At 55.8% G+C, this 23,279-nt stretch overlaps 1 protein-coding gene across 1 annotated transcript in view; it reads left to right on the top strand.

Annotated features, from left to right (window-relative positions):
* LOC133358337 (integrin beta-1-B-like) overlaps positions 1 to 16,657 on the top strand; it is a 42,291-nt gene extending 25,634 nt beyond the window's left edge. The window contains exons 5-16 of the mRNA XM_061576607.1: positions 939 to 1,109; positions 1,899 to 2,143; positions 2,612 to 2,773; positions 3,601 to 3,696; positions 5,011 to 5,100; positions 5,467 to 5,607; positions 6,580 to 6,782; positions 7,801 to 8,042; positions 8,949 to 9,171; positions 9,681 to 9,904; positions 11,667 to 11,833; positions 15,883 to 16,657. Coding sequence (XP_061432591.1) covers positions 939 to 1,109; positions 1,899 to 2,143; positions 2,612 to 2,773; positions 3,601 to 3,696; positions 5,011 to 5,100; positions 5,467 to 5,607; positions 6,580 to 6,782; positions 7,801 to 8,042; positions 8,949 to 9,171; positions 9,681 to 9,904; positions 11,667 to 11,833; positions 15,883 to 15,948 — 2,030 coding nt within the window. The 3' untranslated portion in view covers positions 15,949 to 16,657. The remainder of the gene's footprint in view (positions 1 to 938; positions 1,110 to 1,898; positions 2,144 to 2,611; positions 2,774 to 3,600; positions 3,697 to 5,010; positions 5,101 to 5,466; positions 5,608 to 6,579; positions 6,783 to 7,800; positions 8,043 to 8,948; positions 9,172 to 9,680; positions 9,905 to 11,666; positions 11,834 to 15,882) is intronic.
* Positions 16,658 to 23,279: the final 6,622 nt, after the last annotated feature.

Below are 23,279 nucleotides of genomic sequence, written 5' to 3'. Positions count from 1 at the left end.
CTCCTCTGGTCACTTCCACCAACTTTTAACAGTGTTTACTCTCAAACGATGTTTACTCTGAACTCTCGACCAAGGCTGAGATGAGAGATAAGCTGGCCAGCAGACTGCGGCCTGCTTGCGGCTGCACGCCTCTCTCTCTCTCCAGACGACGGCGACAATCAATACCGTCGTCACCTCCTCGCCGCGTCGCGCCGCTCACTCCGCGTTGGCCCAGCGGCCCGACCGCACGCGACTGTGCAGAACACTCCGTTACCTCGAATTGTCTTGAGTCCAGTCCATCACGAATACTCGCTGATGTCACACACGCACACAGTGCAAGCTCTGTGGAGCGACACTTTTGCTAAGTGTGTTGTAAAACCGTGGGGGTGTCACCGTGGGGGTGTCACCGTGGGGGGGTCACCGTGGGGGGGTCACCGTGGGGGGCACACCGTGGGGGGCTCGTCCATGTACATTTCCTGTCGGCGAGGAAGCGTCGTCGCCTGTACCGACGCGAGCTTCCTGCTGCCCCCCCACCGCATTCGTCGTGTCGTGTTTGTGCGCTCGTCCACTCAAAGTAGCGGAGGCTAAACAACAACAACAACAGAGTTAAAGGTGCAGCCCTACAATTTCTCGCTAGTTCCACTGTTGGCTGAAGCTGCTCGACTAGAGCGCCACCTCTCGGGGGTGTGTGTTTCTGCCTACTCTTTCATGCTGGACAGGCGTATTCGAGTGGGTGGGCAGTAGCCCACACTTTCAAACGCATCAATACACAACATTTACGATCACCGTATTCACTAGTGGTTTAAATTGGGCGGGGGGGGACATGGGGCACCATTTCAAAAGAGTCAAAAACTTGAGAACCACGCGGTCTTGAGACGTGTTTGGCGGGAGCGTGGCGAGCGTCTCTTCCCGCTTCGCCATCGTTTGCATCTCTCTCCCAACCCGTTGGACGGCCGCAGGCCAGCCGCAGAAATTCAACCTGACGTTCAAGAGGGCGGCCGACTACCCGGTGGACCTCTACTACCTGATGGACCTCTCCTACTCCATGAACGACGACTTGGAGAACGTCAAGAAGCTGGGCACGGAGCTGCAGCAGCGCATGAAGGAGATCACGAGCGAGTTCCGCATCGGTGAGCCTCGCACGCCCCTCCTCCTCTCCCGTCCCCCCTCCCCCCTTCCCCCCTCCCCCCTTCTCCCCTTCTCCCTCTCCGCTGCCCGTCGTCCCGATGATGAAGGTTAATTCATGAAATTGTAACAACAATGCTGGCGTTTATTGTGTGCCAGTAACTGGACCAAATGCCTCGGAGCTCTGGTTTTTAGCCTTGGGAACCCCTCCTTGCCCCAGCAGTTGCAGCAGCGTGTAACTACGAGACGGCGGTCCGGAATAAATGACGTCATGAAGCAGCGGCCCTTACAGAGCCGCAAGCTGTTCCGGAGCCGCAGGTTGCGGACCCCACCGTCGGCTCTAGGTACAAATTTACGAGACGGCCTTCTCCTGGCGAGCCAGGGCATGGCACCTCCTCGAAGACGATCGCGCGGTGGTCCGCCAACCCTCGCTGCTGCCCCCACGCAGCGCCGGCTTCGCAGGCGCGGTGCGTAGCCCCCACCGCCCGGCTAACACACAAACAAGTACAAACGCTCATTGGTTGACCAAAACATACGTAGAGGACCGCGGAGCTTGGAGATCAACCGTTGGCGCCTGGCTCGCCGCCTGGCTCGTTCCCCACACTCGTTCTCCGCGCCTCCTCGAGTCTCTCTCCCTCTCGCCCATCGGAGAACGAGCGAGCGAAGGCTGCGCGGCCTCACGAACGTGAACGTCGTCCGTCTTCGTCATCGTTGTCGCCGTCGTCGTCGAAGCAAAGAAAGCGCTTGACGTGGATGTGGCGGCGTCGGTCCGCGTGTCCCCCCCCCCCCGGCAGGCTTCGGCTCGTTCGTGGACAAGACGGTGATGCCGTACATCAGCACGACGCCCAAGAAGATGCGCAACCCGTGCAGCACGGGCCCCGACGAAGTGTGCACCGAACCGTTCAGCTACCGCAACGTGCTGCCGCTCACCAACAACGGCAGCCAGTTCAACGAGCTCGTGAGCCAGCAGAAGATCTCGGGCAACCTTGACTCGCCCGAGGGCGGCTTCGACGCCATGATGCAGGCCGCCGTCTGCGTGGTGAGTGGCGGCGTCGGCGGCGATGTGGGTGGTGGTAGTAGTGGTGACGTGGGTGGTGGTGGTGGTGACGTGGGTGGTGGTGGTGGTGGTGACGTGGGTGGTGGTGGTGGTGGTGGTGACGTGGGTGGTGATAGTGGTAGTGATGGAGGTGTTGGTGATAGTGATGGAGTTGGTGATAGTGATGGAGGTGGTGATAGTGATGGAGGTAGTGGTGGTGGTGAATATTGTTGGAGGTAGTGGTGGTGGTGAATAATGGTGGACGATGCGGGGGTGGTGTCTGTCATTGAACCCATAGCACTGGACACTTCACGTGTCCTCAAAGTGCACCTCGCCCGGCACAAAGCGGTGACGTCATCGTCCTTTGTTGGCGGCTGTTGTTTGTGCATGCAATTGTTGTTGGCGTATAGTTGTTGTGTGCGTGCGCGGTCGTCCGCTGCTGTGCGTGACGCTCGTGCTGGCTCCTTCCAGAACGAGATCAAGTGGCGGAACGTGACGCGACTGCTCGTCTTCTCCACGGACGCCGGCTTCCACTTTGCGGGCGACGGGAAGCTGGGGGGCATCGTTCTGCCCAACGACGGGAACTGCCATCTGGACCCGCAGGGCGTCTACTACACCAAGAGCAACTACTACGTGCGTGCCCCCCCCCCGCCCCCCATCACCCGCCCCTACCGTGTGTGCGTTTGTCTGTGTGTGTGTGTGGAGAGCGATAGTGGAGCGGTTAGCGTGCTGTGCTATGAACTCCGGTTCGATTCTCGCTCACGGCCAACACCGGTGATGATTATCTGAACCGGTCCTGGGCTTCCCCTAGGTCGACTTGGCCTCAAATGAGTACCTGGTGCGGTGTGTAAACATCGCCACTGGGGAGACAAAGGTGGTCGGGCGTGGTGCTGGACACCCACCCCCTCGCGTGCCGTGCCGGCCTTCATAGGTGCGCCTTAACAGTACTTGCCCCAACAATCTGTTTAGGTTATACGAGGGATCTTTGTCTCTATGCCACTAGGTAGTTGGCACAGTAGGGGGCAAAGGTGGTGCATTGGGCCAGTCATCTCAGGCAGTTAACCCATGGCACCTAGGTCTGTCCCGTCACCTCCTGTCAGCGGGCGTTCGACACCTCACCTGGCATTAAAGTGCACCTAGCCTGGCACAAGTGCCGTGGGGACGTCAACGCCACTAAGTGGCGATGGCGGTTACTGTTGTTGTTGCCACCTGGAAGTGAAGCGGGGAGCGGGAGTGTCGCTGCGAACTCGGCGAACCGAGTTCGATTCCCGCTCACGGCCAACATCGGTGACGGTTAATTACCTGACCGGGTCCTGGGGCTTCCCCATGGTCGACTCAGCCTCAAATGCGTACCCGCGTCCCATTGAGTCCTCTTCTTGGCTAAGCAAGCGTAACATAAGTGACTCGAATAACGCAAAAATGTCTGCCCTGTCGGTGCGGGCGGCGCGTGGGGCCTGCAGGACTACCCGTCGGTGGCGCACCTCATCCAGAAGCTCAGCGAGAACAACATCCAGCCCATCTTCGCAGTCACCAAAGACTTCTACAGCGTCTACCAGGTACGGTCTTCATCGTACCTGGACGTCAAGTACAAGTGACAATAAGCAGGTGGAGCGTTTGAGATATTGAGGTCGCGTGATCACAGTCGATGGATGAAGGTGTCACAGAGGCGAACAGAGGAACAACACTGGCAAAAGATGTATTTCAGACAATGGGATCTGTATTGCAAAACAAAGAATTATATTTGACAGCCAGAATTGCAGTGTTACATAGGCCGGTGTGTTCTCCTTTGTGGATTTGAAAGCTGTGAGTCTGTGGGTCTGCGTATGGATATGGGCCTCTAAGTCAGTCTGTGGGTCTTTATGTGAGTCTGTAGGTCTCTATGTGAGTCTAGGTCTCTACGTGAGTCTTTGGGCCTCTATGTGAGTCTATGGATCTTTATGTGAGTGGTTCTCTTTATGTGAGTCTATGGGTCTTTATGTGAGTCTGTAGGTCTCTACGTGAGTCTTTGGGCCTCTATGTGAGTCTATGGTTCTTTATGTGAGTCTGGTTCTCTATGTGAGTGGTTCTCTATATGTGAGTCTATGGGGTTTGTCTTTCTATGAGCCTCTGTGAAAGCTGGACAATTACAAGACCCTTAGCGCAAAGTAGAAGCAACAAACATGTGGCTTTTATAGATGTGAAACATTTAATGGACAGATAAATAAAAAACTTAAACATATAAATAGCGGCAGTATATACAACAAGAACATTAATGAGAATAATTAGAGAAAGGCAAAGTTAAATGTATTGGACATGCACTCATAAAACAAAAGGCTGAATGTGAATGTGTTGTTAACTGCGTGGACATTATATGTACCACAAGAAGCCGGGGAGAAATTAGTTACAGAAGTAATTTGAACAATTGGCAGCAACTGGGAGGAGAGTACCCATTGCAGAGTCCTTGAGTAAATATCATGGATGGAGCAAAGTGGAAGAAAGGTCACGATCGCCAACATCTCTGGAAGAAGACGTGGCACGGAGATCATATCATAGCCTAGTCGACAGCAACCCGCGGAGTTTACAACGATATGGTCACGCTGCTGCTGCTTTGACAGTCACAATTAGCAACAACACTCAACACGCTGGTCCATAACACCGTGCGGCTTGAGCAAATGTTAAATACACAATCGGTGACGTTTCGGGCAACGGCCCTACTTTAGAGCACACAGATAAAGGCCGGTCGAGCGATGGAGTTGGATGATGAGAGTTGGGAGACTGCACCAGCTTACGCCATGGGGCCTGATGGGAATTACATTTGGTAAAAAATGACATCCCTGTCGTCGTCGTTGTTGTTGCGGTTCATTCTCACCTCGTTACGATTGTGCACTCAGGAGCTGAGCAACCTCATCCCAAAGTCGGCTGTGGGGGAGCTCTCCAACACGTCATCCAACATCATCCAGCTCATCATCGAGGCCTACAAGGTAAATCGTGGCGGGTGGTGAACTGTGCAACGCGAGGTGGAGCGGCGGTGCGGTGGTTATCGGACCGCGCTACGAACCTGTTGACCCGGCTTCGATTCCCGCGCTTGGCCATCGGCATCGGTGATGAAAATCTGAGCCGATCTTGAGCTTTCGCTCGGTCGACTTGGTCTTAAATGAGTACCTGGTGCGCTGTGTATAGAACATCAGCACCGGGGAGACAAAGGCGGCCAGGCTCGGTGGTGACCGCCCACCCCCGTCGTGTGCCTTGCCGGCCTTCACAGGTGCCGCTCGCCCGACAGCATTTGCCCCTACAGTCTGTTGAAGGCTATCTGGGGGGGATGGGTGTGGTCCTTTGTCTTTGTGCAGGCGCTCTCCTCGGAGGTGATCCTGGAGCACACGAAGCCGCCGGGCGGCGTCTCCGTGAGCTACACGAGCCACTGCAAGGACGGCAGCGTGCAGACGGGGGATGACGGCAACAAGTGCTCCAACATCCAGATCGGGGACGAGGTGAGTGGTTCCGCCACCACCGCCACCATCATCACCATCACAGCCATCGCCGCCGCCATCACCACCACCACCATCATCACCATCACAGCCATCGCCGCCAACACCGCCACCACCATCATCACCATCACACCCACCACCACTGCCGTCGCCTCGTTCATTATTGGAATGAAAATCATGGTGATCGGTGCCGAGCCGGCACCGTTGGGAATCCTGAGTTCGAATGTAAGATTCATGCGCCCGTGAGTAAGCAGGGGGTTCCAAAGTGCAGCTAGTTGATGGTCTAAAGCCACGGTCACCAATGACCGCACACACGCACACACACGAACAAATAAATTGAACACCATCGCGTGTGTGGTTCTGCGCTTGGTTTGGCTGAATCGCGGTGTTTGCCGCTTGTTGGCGGAGGGTTCGAGCCCAGCGGCCGCCCTGGTTAACACTGCGGCACGTATTGAACATGAACTACTCCTGCTACTACGCGCTGTATGTTTCCCAGTGGCCGTTAAAGGCCACGCGACGTTACGGCGTCACGGTCTGAATTTGCCTAATGGCCAAATGTAAGCGATTACCTCTGTGCATTGCTCAAGTGTTTAAAATGCGCAGCAGCAGCAGCAGCAGCATCGCCCCCTACCGTGAAACTACTGCACACCGTGTCTGTGGGTTCACCACAGCTCCTCCCCCTTGCACTGCTCTGAAGACTGGGCCAGTACCAAATGCACTTGTGAGTTGATTCCTCGACATATCTGCGGGGAAGGACAGCAAACTAAACAACAAACTAAACAACAACAGACAGTTGTAAAGAAATGAGTCTAGAAATGAGTCTCGATTGAAAACGGCTTCGTGTGTTTAGTTTGTTGTCCTTTCCCTGCACCTCCGATTTGCTCGGTTGGCTACGTACGGTGCGAAAGACGTTCAACGCACACACGTATCTACCACCACGACCGCCCCCCCCACCTCCCCCCCCCACTTCCCCAGGTGACGTTCAGCATCGAGGTGGCGGCCACGGGCTGCCCTAACGATGGGAAGGAGACGCAGATCCAGCTGCGCTCGCTGGGCTTCAACGAGAAGGTGTTGGTGTCGCTGCGCTTCGTGTGCGAGTGCGAGTGCCACTCCACCGGCATCGCCAACAGCGCCGACTGCAACCACGGCAACGGCACGCTGGAGTGTGGCGCCTGCAGGTAAGGTGGTGGGGGGCGGGCGGGGAGGTGGGGGGGCGGGCGGGGAGGTGGTGAGGAGGTGGTGGTGGGGAGTTGGGGGGTGGGCGGGGGGGTGTGGCGGGTGGACGGAAAGGTGGAGGGGAGGGAGTGTGCACGCAGATTATTTTACAAGTTGATCCACAATACAATGACAAATCACGTGACAGGAACGTCACACATGAAGAGGGGGGTGACTGTTGTAGCGGTGTGTAGACGAGACGAGGATATACGATGTCACATGAGATCGCGATTGAAGTTATCATAAAGAATCGACAGCTTTAACAGGAAATTGTGATTTAGAAGGGAGGGTAATGAAGGACATTTGTGAAGTCATCATGTTCATCGTTAACAGCATCGGCGGTATCACCTCGATCATCTATTGCAACCTGCGTCTCCGGCGGCTCTTTAAGGACTGCTGCTTCGTGACGTCAGTTAGTGACGACCACCGTCTCGTGTTCACCACCACAGTGCATTGTGGCTCTTGAAATATTGAGATTTTTTGTTACCGAATTCGAAAAAAATTCCCTTTTTTTATTTTAGTTGCCGACCCCTGTGCTGTTCTTTCACACAATAATACAGGTTTTTTTTTTGGGTTACATCGCGTAAATATATAAATGTGTCGCTAAGCCCGCCATCAGCCGACACAGCCAATTGGTAAAGGTTTGTCACGTAAACAGAACGTGGCCAATTCGTTACTGGTACAGCACACCGGTTGTGTGTTGGAGAGCCAAGCCACAACATTTACATTCTGAGTACGACATTTCACCAGTAATTACAACTAGCTTCATCAGGCGACAGCCAGATGAAGCTTGATTTGAAAGAAGCTAGTTCTTTCACACTGTACGTAGCTAACCGTGCTAATCCTCCCCACCGTCTCCCTCCCTCTCCTCCCTCTCCTCCCTCACCTCCCTCCCCTCCTTCCCTCCCTCTCCTCCCTCTCCTCCTTCCCTCCCTCTCTTCCCTCCCTTCCTCCCTCTCCTCCCTCTCCTCCCTCCCACAGGTGCAACGAGGGCCGCATCGGGCGTCTGTGCGAGTGCAGCACGGACGAGGTGAACTCGGAGGACATCTGGGCGTCGTGCAAGCGCGACAACTCGTCGGCGGTGGTGTGCAGCGGGCGCGGCGACTGCGTGTGCGGCGAGTGCGTGTGCAACAAACGCGACAACGCCAACGAGCTGGTGTCCGGCCCGCTCTGCGAGTGCGACAACTTCTCCTGCGACCGCTCCGGCGGCGTCATGTGCGGAGGTGCGGCTCCGGAGACAGAGAGAGAGAGACAGAGAGAGAGACAGAGAGAGAGAGACAGAGAGAGAGAGACAGAGAGAGAGACAGACAGAGAGAGAGCCAGAGAGAGAGCCAGAGAGAGAGACAGAGAGAGGGACAGAGAGAGAGAGACAGAGAGACAGACAGAGAGAGAGACAGAGAGACAGACAGACAGAGAGAGAGACAGAGAGACAGGCAGACAGAGAGAGAGAGACAGAGAGACAGACAGACAGAGAGAGAGACAGAGAGACAGAGAGACAGACAGAGAGAGAGACAGAGAGACAGACAGACAGAGAGAGAGACAGAGAGACAGGCAGACAGAGAGAGAGAGACAGAGAGACAGACAGACAGAGAGAGAGACAGAGAGACAGAGAGACAGACAGAGAGAGACAGACAGAGAGAGAGACAGACAGAGAGAGACAGAGAGAGAGAGACAGACAGACAGAGAGAGACAGACAGAGAGAGACAGACAGAGAGAGAGACAGAGAGAGGTGTTGCTGAGCGGCAGAGCTGAGTTGGGTACTGGGGTGGGTGGTTGAGTGGGTAGGTGACTTGTTGAGTGGGGAGGTGGGTGGTTGAGTGGGTGGGTGGTTGAGTGGGGAGGTGGGTGGTTGAGTGGGTGGGTGGTTGAGTGGGTGGGTGGTTTGTTGGTTGAGTGGGTGTGTGGGCAGGCGGGCTGACTGGTGGGTGGGCGAGAGTGGGTACGAGTGGAAACTTCTTCTGCGGTTGCTTCGGTGGCGTCACGTGGGGAGGCAGGGAGCACGAGGAGAGACCGAGGGAGGGAGCAGCTGCCAATAGGGGACACTCTTGAGACATCTTGTTAAGCGACAGTTATTTTAGTGATTCCAAGTTCATTTACTCATTGACCTCTCGGCCCCCCCCCCGCCCCAGGGCACGGCAAGTGCGAGTGCGGCAAGTGCGTGTGTGAGAGCAACTTCACGGGCAACGCGTGCGACTGCCCGACCAGCAAGAAGGCGTGCCAGGCGAGCAACGGGCAGGAGTGCAACGGGCGCGGGCAGTGCGTGTGCGGGGATTGCAAGTGCAACGACAGCAAGTACCAGGGCGCCACCTGCGAGGTCTGCCCCACCTGCCCCGGCGCCTGCGACGAGCACAAGTGAGTGGCGGCGCACGCACGTGGGGGGGGGGGGGGTGAAGGGGCTGGCGCAGCGGTGCGAGTTGGCGCAGTAGGGGGGGGCGGTGCATCGGCCAGTCGTCTCGGTCGGTCAACCCTTTGCACCCGGGTCCGTCCCGTGACCTCCTGCCAGCAGCGAGCCTTGCGACACTTCACGTGGCCTCAACGTGCACCTGGCCTGGCACATGCGCTGTGGTGACATCACCGTCACTTAGTGGCGAATGGCGGGTGTTGGTATATTGGTGTGAGCGGCAGCGCTGCAAGCCCAGGGACCCGAGTTCGATTATCGCTCACGGCCAACACCGGCGACGATGATCTGAACCGGTCCTGGGCCTCCCCTAGGTCGATTCGGCCTCCAACGAGTACCTCGTGCGGTGCGTATACATCGCCACTGGGGAGACAAAGGCGGCCGGGCGCGGTGCCGGCCGCCCTCTCCCCGGCCGTCCGTGACCTCCGCCGTCCACCGTCCGTGCGCCGCCCGTCGTCCCTAGGGACTGCGTGCAGTGCAAGGTGTTCAAGAAGGGGCCGAAGGCGGCGGTCTGCGAAGAGCGGTGCCGCACCCTGAACGTGGTGTCCATGGCTCAGCTGAAGCAGCCCGGGGAGCTGGACTCGCTGATGCACTGCAAGGCGAAGGACGAGGACGACTGCTGGTTCTTCTTCACGTTCACGCTCGACAAGCTTGGGAGTCCGCTCGTCGAGGTGCAGGAGAAGAGAGGTGCGGTGCTGGGGGTGGTGGGGGGGGTGCGGGGGGGGTGGCGTGATGTGGGGGGTTGGTGCTGTTGTTTTTTGGGGCAGAGGTAAAAGGCGCAGCCATGAAATTGCCGATTGCTTCCTCCGGGTTTGGCGGAATCTCAGCATGGGGCAGGTCGCCGACGCACTGCTGACTTTGTTGGGCTCGTAGGGATTAGTCCGGGACTATTAGGGAGCCGTCCCTCGCCGGCACGCGGGCGCCGGTGAGCCTCGCATTGCGTCTGTACGAGATGCAGCCCTGCAATTACTTGCTCCAGGTTCTAGAGCAGCAGCAGCAGTCTCCCAATTCAAAGTGAGCGGCTATTACCAGATCGTCCGAATATTTTAACGCCATTGACGAGCGGCAAGGGAGGGGCACCTGGACATCGATGTGCCTCCTCCTGTTGTATCTCTTAACTTTTAAAGATACATTTGCAGCCGTGCCAACAATGTCTTGCTGATGCCGCTTCTATTTGAAGAGCCTCCACTAGAGGGAGGTGTGGGCACGTAGTCCCGGCGTGGGTGGTGGTCACGCCACGTGCGCTGCGCCAGTCCTCGTCAGATAAGAATGTGTTGGTGGTTAGGGCACTGCAGTGGCTAGGAGATGTTAACTCCCTCGCTTGGTACGCAGGAGGTCATGGGTTCGATCCCAACTCTGACGCCTGCTGCTGTATATTTGGAGTTTGCGTGTCTCTCTCTCTCTCTCCACCTGGTCGCGTGGATTTTTCTGCAGGTCCTCCGGGTTTTCCCTCCACATTTAGAAACGTGTGTTTTAGATGGCTGTATTTGGCTTTTATACATTTTCACGTGATAAGCCATTTGTGGCCAGCTTGCTTCTGAAGAAGAGCTTCATTGCTCGGTGGGCCTTACCTGGTAAAAAATAATAATAAATCAGTTTTAGTGGAGGGGTTTGTGGCTTGTGTTCGGGATCGGTGTTCAAGGTCAGGTTTGGTAGCTGTGTGAACGCTTGGGGTTCAGGGTTGCATTTGGGAACTCGTGTTGAGCGTTATATTGAGGACCATTGTTAAGGGTTTTGTCAGAGACTGGTGTCTTTCATTATGCACCTACATTTAGCATTGGGCTAGGGGTCTGTGTTCATAATCAGGGGTCTGGACGAGGGGTGTGGATACCCTATTCATGGTTATGTGAGGATTAGGGTGCTTAGGGCTGCGTTCTCTGCTTGGGCTATGCTGGGAATTTTCTAGGGCCATCCTATGGCTATCTCAAGGCTATGTAAGAGCTATGCGCTGGGGCTATGTTCGGGCCATGCTGAAGCGATGCCATGCTGAAGCGATGCCATGCTGAAGCGATGCTAGGGTGAGGCGATGCTGGGGCTACACTGGGGCTACGTTTGGGCTTATTCCAGGGTTGTGTTGGGACCATGCGGGGGCTGTTCTGGGACTGTGCTGGGGCTATGTTAGGGCTACGCTAGGGTTAGGCCCGGGTGATGAACCCATGTCCGTCACTCGGGAGCAACACTCGGGGTGATGGAGCCGAGTGAAGGAACAGGAACACTCGCTCGTCACCGGGGCTCCCGCGTCGACGCTCGCTAATGACATGCCCGTCGACAGGCGATCCGGGCTAACAGGTGTCCGGTGCCTCCCCCCTCCCCCTCCCTGGGTGCCTGCCTGCGTGCGCCTGCGTGCGTGTGTGTCTGTGTGCGTGTGTGCGCCTGCGTGTGTGTATACGTGTGTCTGCGTGCGTGTGTTTCTGTGTCCGTGTGCCTGTCTGCGTGCGTGCGTGGGCAGAGTGCCCCACGGAGCCGAACATCTTGGCGATCATCGCGGGCGTGGTGGCGGGCATCGTGCTCATCGGCCTCGCACTGCTGCTAATCTGGAAGATGCTCATGACGATCCACGACCGGCGGGAGTTCGCCAAGTTCGAGAAGGAGAAGGCCAACGCCAAGTGGGACTCGGTGAGACGAGCGTCCGGCTGGCCCGGCTGGCACCTCCCCCAGCGCCAGCCCCCCACTCCGCGTCATCGTCACGGCCCCCCATTGCGGGGGTTTCGTGTCTTCTCCAGGGAAATACTTTGCACGATGTTGGCGGCGTTGTGCAAGGACAGTGGGTCACCGCGACGATGCGCTTCTGCGGCCGTCTGGAACGCTCTTCCTTCCAATATTCGGAAGCCACTGGGAGCTATGCACTTTTAAGTCATCATCTCGAGTGAAAACTAATTTATTTACAACTTCATTTTGTGTTTAGTTTGTTGTCCTTCCCCCCCACACCTGATTAGCACGGTTGGCTATGTGTGGTGCAAAATAAGTTAAACATACATCCACTCAACCACCCACACTGTCACCCACTAACTCAACCACCACACTGCATGTCCACTACAACACACTCATCCACCCACTCACTCACCCACCCACTCACCACACTGCATATCAATACAACACACTCATCCAACCACTCACTCACCCACCCATTCACCACGCTACAGGTCACTACAACACACTCACCCACCCACTCACTCACCCACCCACTCACCACACTGCAGGTCACTACAACACACTCACCCACCCACTCACTCACCCACCCACTCACCACGCTGCATGTCACTACAACACACTCACCCACCCACCCACCCACTCACCACGCTGCATGTCACTACAACACACTCACCCACCCACCCACTCACCCACCCACCCACTCACCACGCTGCATATCAATACAACACACTCACCCACCTACTCACTCACCCACCCACTCGCCACGCTGCATGTCACTACAACACACTCACCCACCCACTCACTCACCCACCCACTCACCACGCTGCATGTCACTACAACACACTCACCCACCCACCCACTCACCCACCCACCCACTCACCACGCTGCATGTCACTACAACACACTCACCCACCCACCCACTCACCCACCCACCCACTCACCACGCTGCATGTCACTACAACACACTCGCCCACCTACTCACCCACCCACCCACTCACCACGCTGCATGTCACTACAACACACTCACCCACCCACCCACTCACCCACCCACCCACTCACCACGCTGCATGTCACTACAACACACTCACCCACCCACCCACTCACCCACCCACCCACTCACCACGCTGCATGTCACTACAACACACTCACCCACCCACCCACTCACCCACCCACCCACTCACCACGCTGCATGTCACTACAACACACTCACCCACCCACCCACTCACCCACCCACCCACTCACCACGCTGCATGTCACTACAACACACTCACCCACCCACTCACCCACCCACCCACCCACTCATCACGCTGCATGTCACTACAACACACTCACCCACCCACTCACCCACCCACTCACCACACTGCATGTCACTACAACACACTCACCCACCCACCCACCCACTCGCCACGCTGCATGTCACTACAACACACTCACCCACCCACTCACCCACCCACTCACCACACTGCATGTCACTACAACACACTCACCCACTCACTCACCCACCCACTCACCACGCTGCATGTCACTACAACACACTCACCCACCCACTCACCCACTAACTAAACCACCACGCTGCATGTCACTACAACACACTCACCCACCCACTCACCCACCCACTCACCACGCTGCATGTCACTACAACACACTCACCCACCCACCCACCCACTCACCACACTGCATGTCACTACAACACATTCACCCACCCACTCACCCACCCACTCACCACACTGCATGTCACTACAACACACTCACCCACTCACTCACCCACCCACTCACCACGCTGCATGTCACTACAACACACTCACCCACCCACTCACCCACTAACTAAACCACCACGCTGCATGTCACTACAACACACTCACCCACCCACTCACTCACCCACCCCACTCACCACGCTGCATGTCACTACAACACACTCACCCACCCACCCACCCACTCACCACACTGCATGTCACTACAACACACTCACCCACCCACTCACCCACCCACCCACTCGCCACGCTGCATGTCACTACAACACACTCACCCACCCACTCACCCACCCACCCACCCACTCGCCACGCTGCATGTCACTACAACACACTCACCCACCCACTCACCCACCCACTCACCACACTGCATGTCACTACAACACACTCACCCACTCACTCACCCACCCACTCACCACGCTGCATGTCACTACAACACACTCACCCACCCACTCACCCACTAACTAAACCACCACGCTGCATGTCACTACAACACACTCACCCACCCACTCACCCACCCACTCACCACGCTGCATGTCACTACAACACACTCACCCACCCACCCACCCACTCACCACACTGCATGTCACTACAACACACTCACCCACCCACTCACCCACCCACTCACCACACTGCATGTCACTACAACACACTCACCCACTCACTCACCCACCCACTCACCACGCTGCATGTCACTACAACACACTCACCCACCCACTCACCCACTAACTAAACCACCACGCTGCATGTCACTACAACACACTCACCCACCCACTCACTCACCCACCCACTCACCACGCTGCATGTCACTACAACACACTCACTCACCCCCCACCCACTCACCACGCTGCATGTCACTACAACACACTCACCCACCCACTCACCCACCCACTCACCACACTGCATGTCACTACAACACACCCACCCACTCACTCACCCACCCACCCACTCACCACGCTGCAGGTCCCCTCACTTCTCTTTCTGCTTCTTCCCTCGCACTGCTGCACCCTGGAATTCCCATTTCCCATCACCGTCATCATCACCGCCTCTTTTCCCCCAAGAAATGCGTTACACTCTAACCTATTAACAACTTCGATAGTGCTGTCTGTTGCTGGCCACTCGGCGTTTTGCAAATTCGAGCTTGTGCTCAGCAGCTCTTTTGAATGAAGAAAAACTCCCCACCAAAGGTCGGGGCATGGATACAATGGAATGAGACGATCCGAACACAATTTTTCACATTGGATTGTGACCAAAAACATCGTCACATCCTCCTTGATGTCACTTTCCGTGTTGTGTCCCCAACAACAAAGAGTGGCGACGCTTGATGTCGCTTTGGTGAAACGTGTGCGTAACCTTCGCTTACATCATTAAATGTTTTAAATACGTTCATGGTGAAAGGTATTCCTATTATTTCACTGATGGAACTTCACGTAATTTTTTTTAAAAAAGCATCGGTTAATTATTGAAAGTGATTGCGTTTGTTACGCGCGCAGCTCGGTGATGTCAGGCGTTGGGCTGCCATGGTGGCTAGGAGATGTTATTTCCCTCGCCGGGTATGCAGGGAGTCATGGGTTCGATCCTGACGCTGACGCCTGCTGTTTATTTAGAGTTTGAAGGTTTTTCCTGCGGTCGCGTGGATTTTTCTCCGGGTCCTCCGTTTTCCCCCTCCACATTTAGAATCAACATCACCACGCGTTCAGATTATTTGGCTGCTATAAATGACCACGTGATGAGCCACTTCGTTGAGCTATCATTTGTGGCCAGGTCGCTTTTAAAAAAGAGCGATATAGCTCAGTGGGCCTCACCTGGTAAAATAAAAACAGACATCACGCGGGGCATGATGGGACTTGCATGTCACGATTATCGCAGCCGTGCCACCCAGTTGATCGTAATGCCGCCTTGTGTGCGCTCGTTAACGTGGAAGTTTAAAAGAGGGTAAAGGCGCGGCCCTGCAATTGCTGTACCGCGCCACCGCTGGCAGAAGGTGCCTTCACTAGAGATAGCTCAAGCAAGAGCCCCCTCTGGAGGCCACGTGGGGTCTACTCTCCCATCGCTGAACCGACGACGCCTCGGAAGCGGTGGGGAGTGACCCGCACGTACCCCACCGCACACGACTTACCAATCCGCCATCTCCCGCTGGGTGGACAGGGGCATGGGAGGGGTGGCGGGGCCACGGTCAGCATCCCGGCAAAGTTTAACACGAAACGCGAACGCCCCTTCCTTGTTTGTGCCGCCACCACCTCCACCCTCCTCCCCCACCACCAGGGAGAAAATCCGATCTACAGGAGCGCCGTGACCACCGTGGTGAACCCCAAGTACGAAGGGAAGTGAGCGCTCGGGGCGGCGGGGCCCCTGGGACGCCGGCCCTGGCGAGGACCGCTCCACCCTCCTCACTCACTCCACCCTCCTCACCCACTCCACCCCTCCCCTCGCACCACCCCCACCCCTCCCCCCCCGCCTCCCCGTGTTGAACCCATCCTCTCCCTTGTCACTTCAGAATCTGTAGTTAGGCCGGAGGAGGAATCCGATGAGCCATGAAGCTCTGTTTCACAGATGTCCAGCACGGGCACCACGGGGTGAGCGAGTTACCTCGCTCCCCCCTCCCCCCTCCCCTCCCCTTCCCCCTCCCCTCCCTCTCCCCTTCTCCTCTCCCTCCCCTTCTCCTCCCCCGCCCTTCATCGCCCAACGCACGAACCTTCTCGCACGCTCACCTCTGACCTTTGGCGGCACTTCGTAGGCCGGGGTGCGTCCCACTCCCCGGCCGTGGAGATGTCCGTCGTTTCGCACCCCCCCCCCCACCCCCCTCCTATGCAACCGTCGTCGCTCGTTACGTCCGTTCTGTGTTTTTTTTAAGAATCGTGTGAAATAATGAAAGAAAAAGACCACGCGCGGGTGTGGGTCACGTGACCCGTAATGAACACTAGCACTGCTCAAGTGAGTTTTGTGCCACTTTCCCGCGGGCGTTTATTGGCTGCCAGGGTGATTTAAATGTTTTTTTTTTTTTTACACGTGTCGGTGGGTTAGGACTTTTTGTTAAACGTCGAAGGTAAATACGCAGCCTTGCGGCGTGCAGAGACCTCCAGAGAGAGAACCCCCCCCCCCCCCCACATCCTGCCCCCTCTGTAGAGGCTTTTTGTTGGCCTACTCTTCCACACTGGACAACACACAGAGTGACGACACACAGAGTGACGACACACAGAGTGGCGACACGCAGAGTGGCGACACACGGAGTGACGGCACACAGAGTGACGACACACAGAGTGACGACACACAGGGTGACGACACACGGAGTGACGACACACAGGGTGACGACACACAGGGTGACAACACACAGAGTGACGGCACACAGAGTGACGGCACACAGAGTGACGACACACGGAGTGACGACACACAGGGTGACGACACACAGGGTGACGACACACAGAGTGACGACACACAGAGTGACGACACACGGAGTGACGACACACAGGGTGACGACACACAGGGTGACGGCACACAGAGTGACGGCACACAGAGTGACGGCACACAGAGTGACGACACACAGGGTGACGACACACAGAGTGACGACACACAGAGTGACGACACACAGAGTGGCGACACACAGAGTGACGACACACAGGGTGACGACACACAGAGTGGCGACACACAGAGTGACGACACACAGGGTGACGACACACGGAGTGACGACACACGGAGTGGCGACACACAGAGTGGCGACACACAGGGTGACGACACACAGAGGGACGACACACAGAGTGACGGCACACAGAGTGACGACACACAGAGTGACGACACACAGGGTGACGACACACAGAGTGACGACACACAGGGTGACGACACACGGGGTGACGACACACGGAGTGACGACACACGGAGTGACGACACACGGAGTGGCGACACACAGGGTGACGACACACAGGGTGACGACACACAGGGTGACGACACACGGAGTGACGACACGGAGTGACGACACAGAGTGGCGACACACACAGTGACGGCACACAGAGTGGCGACACACAGGGTGACGACACACGGAGTGACGACACACAGAGTGACGACACACAGGGTGACGACACACGGAGTGACGACACACGGAGTGACGACACACGGAGTGACGACACACGGAGTGACGACACACAGGGTGACGACACACGGAGTGACGACACACGGAGTGACGACACACGGAGTGACGACACACGGAGTGACGACACACAGGGTGACGACACACAGGGTGACGACACACAGGGTGACGACACACAGGGTGACGACACACAGGGTGACGACACACAGGGTGACGACACACGGAGTGACGACACACGGAGTGACGACACACAGAGTGACGACACACAGGGTGACGACACACAGAGTGACGGCACACAGGGTGACGACACACAGGGTGACGACACACAGGGCGACGACACACAGGGCGACGACACACAGAGCGACGACACACAGAGCGACGACACACAGAGTGGCGACACACAGAGTGACGACACACAGAGTGACAACACACAGAGTGACGACACACAGAGTGACAACACCCTCTCCATCATCATCATCGTCGTCGTCCTCGTGATGCTGCTGTCAAACCCAACAACGGTGTTAAACGTGTGACGGCCCTCCTCACGCCGATGATGTCTTGTCGGCGAAAGTGGACCCTCCCTCCCGCCCCTCTGAAAATTAGCGAAGAACACTGGTCTAGTCTCTTGGGCACCTCGTCGTGTGGCTGTGAGCGGGGGTGGGGGAACGAGATGGGAGGGCTTGGCCGGGCTGTGGGGGGCGGATCGCAGCACCTCTCGCTACCCCCGTGCGGGCAAGGAGAGCGGAGTGATGCGCCAAAGCCTTGAAAAAAAATCCCTCCCCCACCCACCCCACCGAAAAGAAAAATCGTTGCTTTTGAAATTAAATTTTTTTATAAGCATTATTATTATTTAAGAAAGCCTGAGGCCAAAAACAAATTAAAATGGAAAATGCAATTCCTTGCTGTTTTATGTAAGCACGCCAAACGCAGTGAAACCCACGGGGGGGAGGGGGGTGGGGGCGGTGGGTTTTGTGTTGCGAGTGCGTCGTCGCATCTGCTGTTGCTTCTGCTGCTGCTGCCGCTGCCATGCGCGTCGCGTGCCCTCGGCCAGCATTCCCTTTCCATGGTGCCGAGCGGTAAGAATTCCCATTGGGGGTGGGGGGGGTACGAGAGTAGCTGCGGCTGGCGGGACGTGACGGAGACGCCGTTCCGGCAAGACCGACGAGACCTCGGCTTTGATTCCAGGGGTGTCGGCAGCCCACCCGCGGTTAGACTACCGTACCGTCGTTGAACTTCTTTCGCACCGCCGTACGTAGCGAACCGTGCTGGTAGTAGGTGCTGGGAAAGGACAACGAAGACACGACAACAAGCGGTGTTGGGGGTGCACGCGCCTGTAGCCGTGACGACGGTCTCGGCCCAGTCGCCAAAGTGACTGCACGGAGCCCTCGCACGGATCGCGTGGTGTCTGCTTGGGCGTGAATTCCACCTCCCTGAGAATGTAACGGGACGTTCGCTTCGATCGCGCCGCGACAAAATGCGTGAGAAGGTGGCGGCACTCGCCACCAACTTACCGTGGCGGGGGGCGGCGGGGGATGAGAGGCATTTGGACCGGACCTCGGAATTAGTTCTGCGTCGTCACCTTCTACGGAGTCCGTTGTCCGGTTTCCCGAGAGGAAGTGGATTTTTGCCCGTGGCAACGCCGCGGCCTACAGCCGCGGTGACTTTCATCGGGGGATGTAAGGAAAGAGAGGACGAAACGAGCGTTGTAAAGAATCGTTATCCGCTCCGACGATCGTGCGCTCAACTGTCGCGTCGGCAGCTGCAGCAGGAGTTTCGCTTGTTCGACTTTGGTCCGCTCAAGCCGAGCGACCCACGGTGTTATCTTGTTCTGCAGGATTCTCGTGGCTCGGCTTTCGCGGTCGTGCCGCTAACGCTGCAGCGTAGCTCCCCGGCGTCTTGTAGCGTCGTATTCCTCCCCACCCCTCCCCGCCCCCGCCGCCGCCGCATGTCGTTCCCACACAGTGCACCGACGATCACGCTCGCACGTGCCAGATTACTGATTATTCAGTTGGCAGGACGCAGAGCGAAACGTCGGACTTGGTGAGGGACGGCGGCGCAGCGGCGGCGGAGAGGGCTCCCGAGCGCTCGAGGGACTTTTGCCTTAATTCACGCCCCCCGGTGCATTATGGGGGGGGCTTTAGGTTGGGTTCACACAGAGCCAGGTGCAGGCGTGGTGCTCGCGGTCGCATTTTAACGCCGAGACCACCGCCATCGTCATCGCCATCATGCCCCTGACGCTAATAAAATGGGTACGACATTGGGTGGCGTTACCGGTGGTCGTTTTATGGACGGAGTTGAGTCGACTCCACCCAAGCGCCCACCCCGCCATGGGAATGTGGAGTTGCCACCGAGCCCTCGGCAGAAGATTAATCCTCTCCGGCCGTGCTCGTGTTGACACGGGGAGCTCGCTCATCTCCAATGTCGGCGACGGATGATAAAATTAAATAAAAATAAAAACATGAAGGCGCATCCCTGCAATAGCTTGCTCGTACAACTTCTGCAGGGACGACATCAACTATAGCGGGGGGGAGGGGGTATGTTGGCCTACTTTTCCACTCTGGGAGTAGGGGGCGAACATTAATCGGAAGGGGTAAACCTCTGGACTCGCGTGTCTTCACGAATGCCGCCCCTGCCTGCCTCTCATCTCAGTGTGAACCCAGGTTTTGTTGTACAGTGTTTCCAGATGCAGTGTCTTAAGATGACGTAAAGCATCAGAGCTCTACTGCCTTATCGATTTCTACTTGATACAATTGCATTCTTGCTTGACGATTACAATTTCCATGGTTGCCATCATTCCCACCCGACTTTGTGAATAACGCAAAACTTTTTTGTTGCGTCGCTGCATTTACTCTGGTTCAAGGTGTCTCGTTGTGTTCGCGACTGTGCGCGTGTGGTTTTTAATTAACGAAAAAAATTATTTGCCAGGATGCTCGGCAAAGAAAAGAATGCCCGCCGCTGATTGGCATTGTGAGATTGTTACTTTGTTTTCACGCATCTACTGCTGGGGAGGGGGGGGGTGCTGCGTTCAGCGATGGGCCCAGAGCGCTCTGCAGTGGCGCTACCTACGCGGCTCTGATTGGACGGCGCCGAGCAACGGCATTGTGACGTCACGGACCTGCTCGGCCAATGAGCCCGATTGGCTGGCATTCGACACGCGCCCACCGACCGTTGTGAGCGCGGTGGTGCGTCTCTGGGCTGCTCACGAAGCCGTGCAATGGAGAAGCGCCCTGGAGCGCTCTGCCCAACTGAACGCCACCCCCACCGCACCCCCCTATTCCCCCGTGTTGTTCACGCAAGCCAACGCAGTCCTAGTAACGTACTGTAACACATGCAAGGTTTTCTTTTTTTTTGATTATTTAATAAGGAAAAGAAAGTAACGTGAATAATAAAAGTGACTTTTTGTAAACACAACTTGGTCGGTCTTGCGTCGTGGCCCATCGATGATGTGCGGAGCGGTGGTGCAGTGGCGAGCGCACCCCAAACTGTGCGTCCAGCCACCTGACTTTGCCTCAGGCTGACAGCAGTGGCGAGCCATGCTGGGGCCTTCCCCTAGGTCGTTTCAACCTTAAATGGGTATTCTTAGGTTTTTTCAGTAAAGGCACGTAGGTAAAAATAAATAATAAAAATTATAGAAATAATAATAGAAATAAAATAATAAATCACGACGTTTCGGGCGCAACACAAGCGTCCGTCATCAGGTGGGACAACCATAGCAAGAAACATTTTTTACCTACGTGACTTCACCGAAAAAACATAGAGTATGAATCCTTGCAGTCACGAAAGCTTCAAATCTCGACTGGAATTGGGTACCTGGTGGGTGCCTGGCGCGGCGTGTAGACGTTGCTTACCTGGGAGGCGGCCGAGCGTGCTGCTGGCCGTCACGGGGACCAGCGTGGTGAAGTATGGTCAAACATCTTCTTGGTTCTTTCGGTAAAGTCACGTAGAAGGGAAGTAATAAAATAATAAAAATAAAACATAATAAAATAATTCTCACGACGTTTCGGCTACAACGCAAGCAGCCGTCCTCAGGTGAAGAATGAGACACTGCCAAGCTTGGAGCTTATATATAAGCTGGGTTGGAGGTGGAAGAAGAGCGCCTTAACAAAAGAATGTGCATATCAAGAGGAATTTAACATATTCATGGGAAATGTGTAGGAGGTGGGCGGGGGGGGGGGTTCAAAGTCATGCCCATGCATTATGCAGGATTAGCAGCATCAGAGGGAGGGGGTAGGGGGTAGCATTAACAAAGGGAGGGAATGTTAATAGTATGTAGAAGCAATGAAACATGTCAATGAGAGCGGTGGCAGGAGACGTGGCTTGGGAAAGCCTTCAACCAACAGTGAATTGGCAAGACGAGATATAAGTTGTATTTAATTATACTGAAGGCAACTGCATCCGAAGAAGATGCTGTGCAAAAAGCCACATGTGACAACTGGACATCTGTGAAAAAATTCCTTATAGCTCATCGGGTTACTCCAGTATAAATACATTGTCTGATAGAGCACCAATGAAACCGCTACATGATTCACACACAACACAGAGGCACGTAGAGATTCAGATGTTTTCGGTCAATTGTTGATACGTGTGGGACGAGGGAAGACTATATCCCTATTGTGTGAGGTCTGCGGGTCTCTGTAGGACTGTGGATTTCTAAGAGTCGGGATCTTTATTTAGACTGCTGGAGGAATCCGATCAGCCATGGAGCGTTTTTTTAACAGATATCCAATTTGGGCGGGTCAGCGAATTACATCACTCGGCTACTCTCTCGTCTGTGCCGTCTCTACGCGAGTGCAATTGTTATTGTGGCAACATTCCATGCGCTACTCACATCACATGGTAATGAATACCATGGGTCTCTGTATGTGTGAGTCAGTGTGAGTCGGTGTGGGAGTAGAATTCTCTAATTGGGCCAGCGGTCAAGCGACATCTACCACTCATACTCTTAGTTCTTTCGGTAAAGTCACGTAGGTAAAAAATGAAATAAAAATTAATAAAAAATAAAAACAATTAAATCACGACGTTTCAGAGGCAACACAAACTTCCGTCTTCAGGTGAAACTGTCACAACAAAAAAATCTGTATCACTCACACCACCACTACCACCAACCTCCACCACCCCCCCTTTCGCCAGTACGCGTGGCTTGCAGGAGGTGCAAATGAAATCCTGATCTGTTCACCCCAGACGCCATCCGATTAGCACGGTTGGCTACGTACGGTGCGAAAAAAGTTCAACACACGCATCGACACACGGAGTTAATACACGCTCACCGATGTGTAAATGTTCGTTTATATTAACCTCGTATATCTTCTTGTCTGCGTATCTAAATGCTGCAGTTGCATCTTTAGCTGGGTGGTGGTTGCTCCGCGCGTGGTCTGTACCAACAGTGTCAAGATCGACCTCTGCAGGAGGCTCGTGAAGGACGTTGCTACTGGACACTTGGAGGCAGTCGCCCTCCAACAATATTTCCTTGCCACGTGCAGACTCCCTGCCACGTGTGTGAACTCCCTGCCACGTGCCAGGTTTACACTCCACCTGCCACCATGCCTCTCTACAACTCCCTGCCACGTGTGTGAACTCCCTG

The sequence above is a fragment of the Lethenteron reissneri genome, chromosome 61, assembly GCF_015708825.2.
Source record: "Lethenteron reissneri isolate LAM-NWPU_2019-01 chromosome 61, ASM1570882v1, whole genome shotgun sequence".
In the NCBI taxonomy this organism is placed as follows: domain Eukaryota; kingdom Metazoa; phylum Chordata; class Hyperoartia; order Petromyzontiformes; family Petromyzontidae; genus Lethenteron; species Lethenteron reissneri.
Note: the sequence above shows the minus strand (reverse complement) of the source record. Positions and strands in the feature narration are given on the sequence as shown.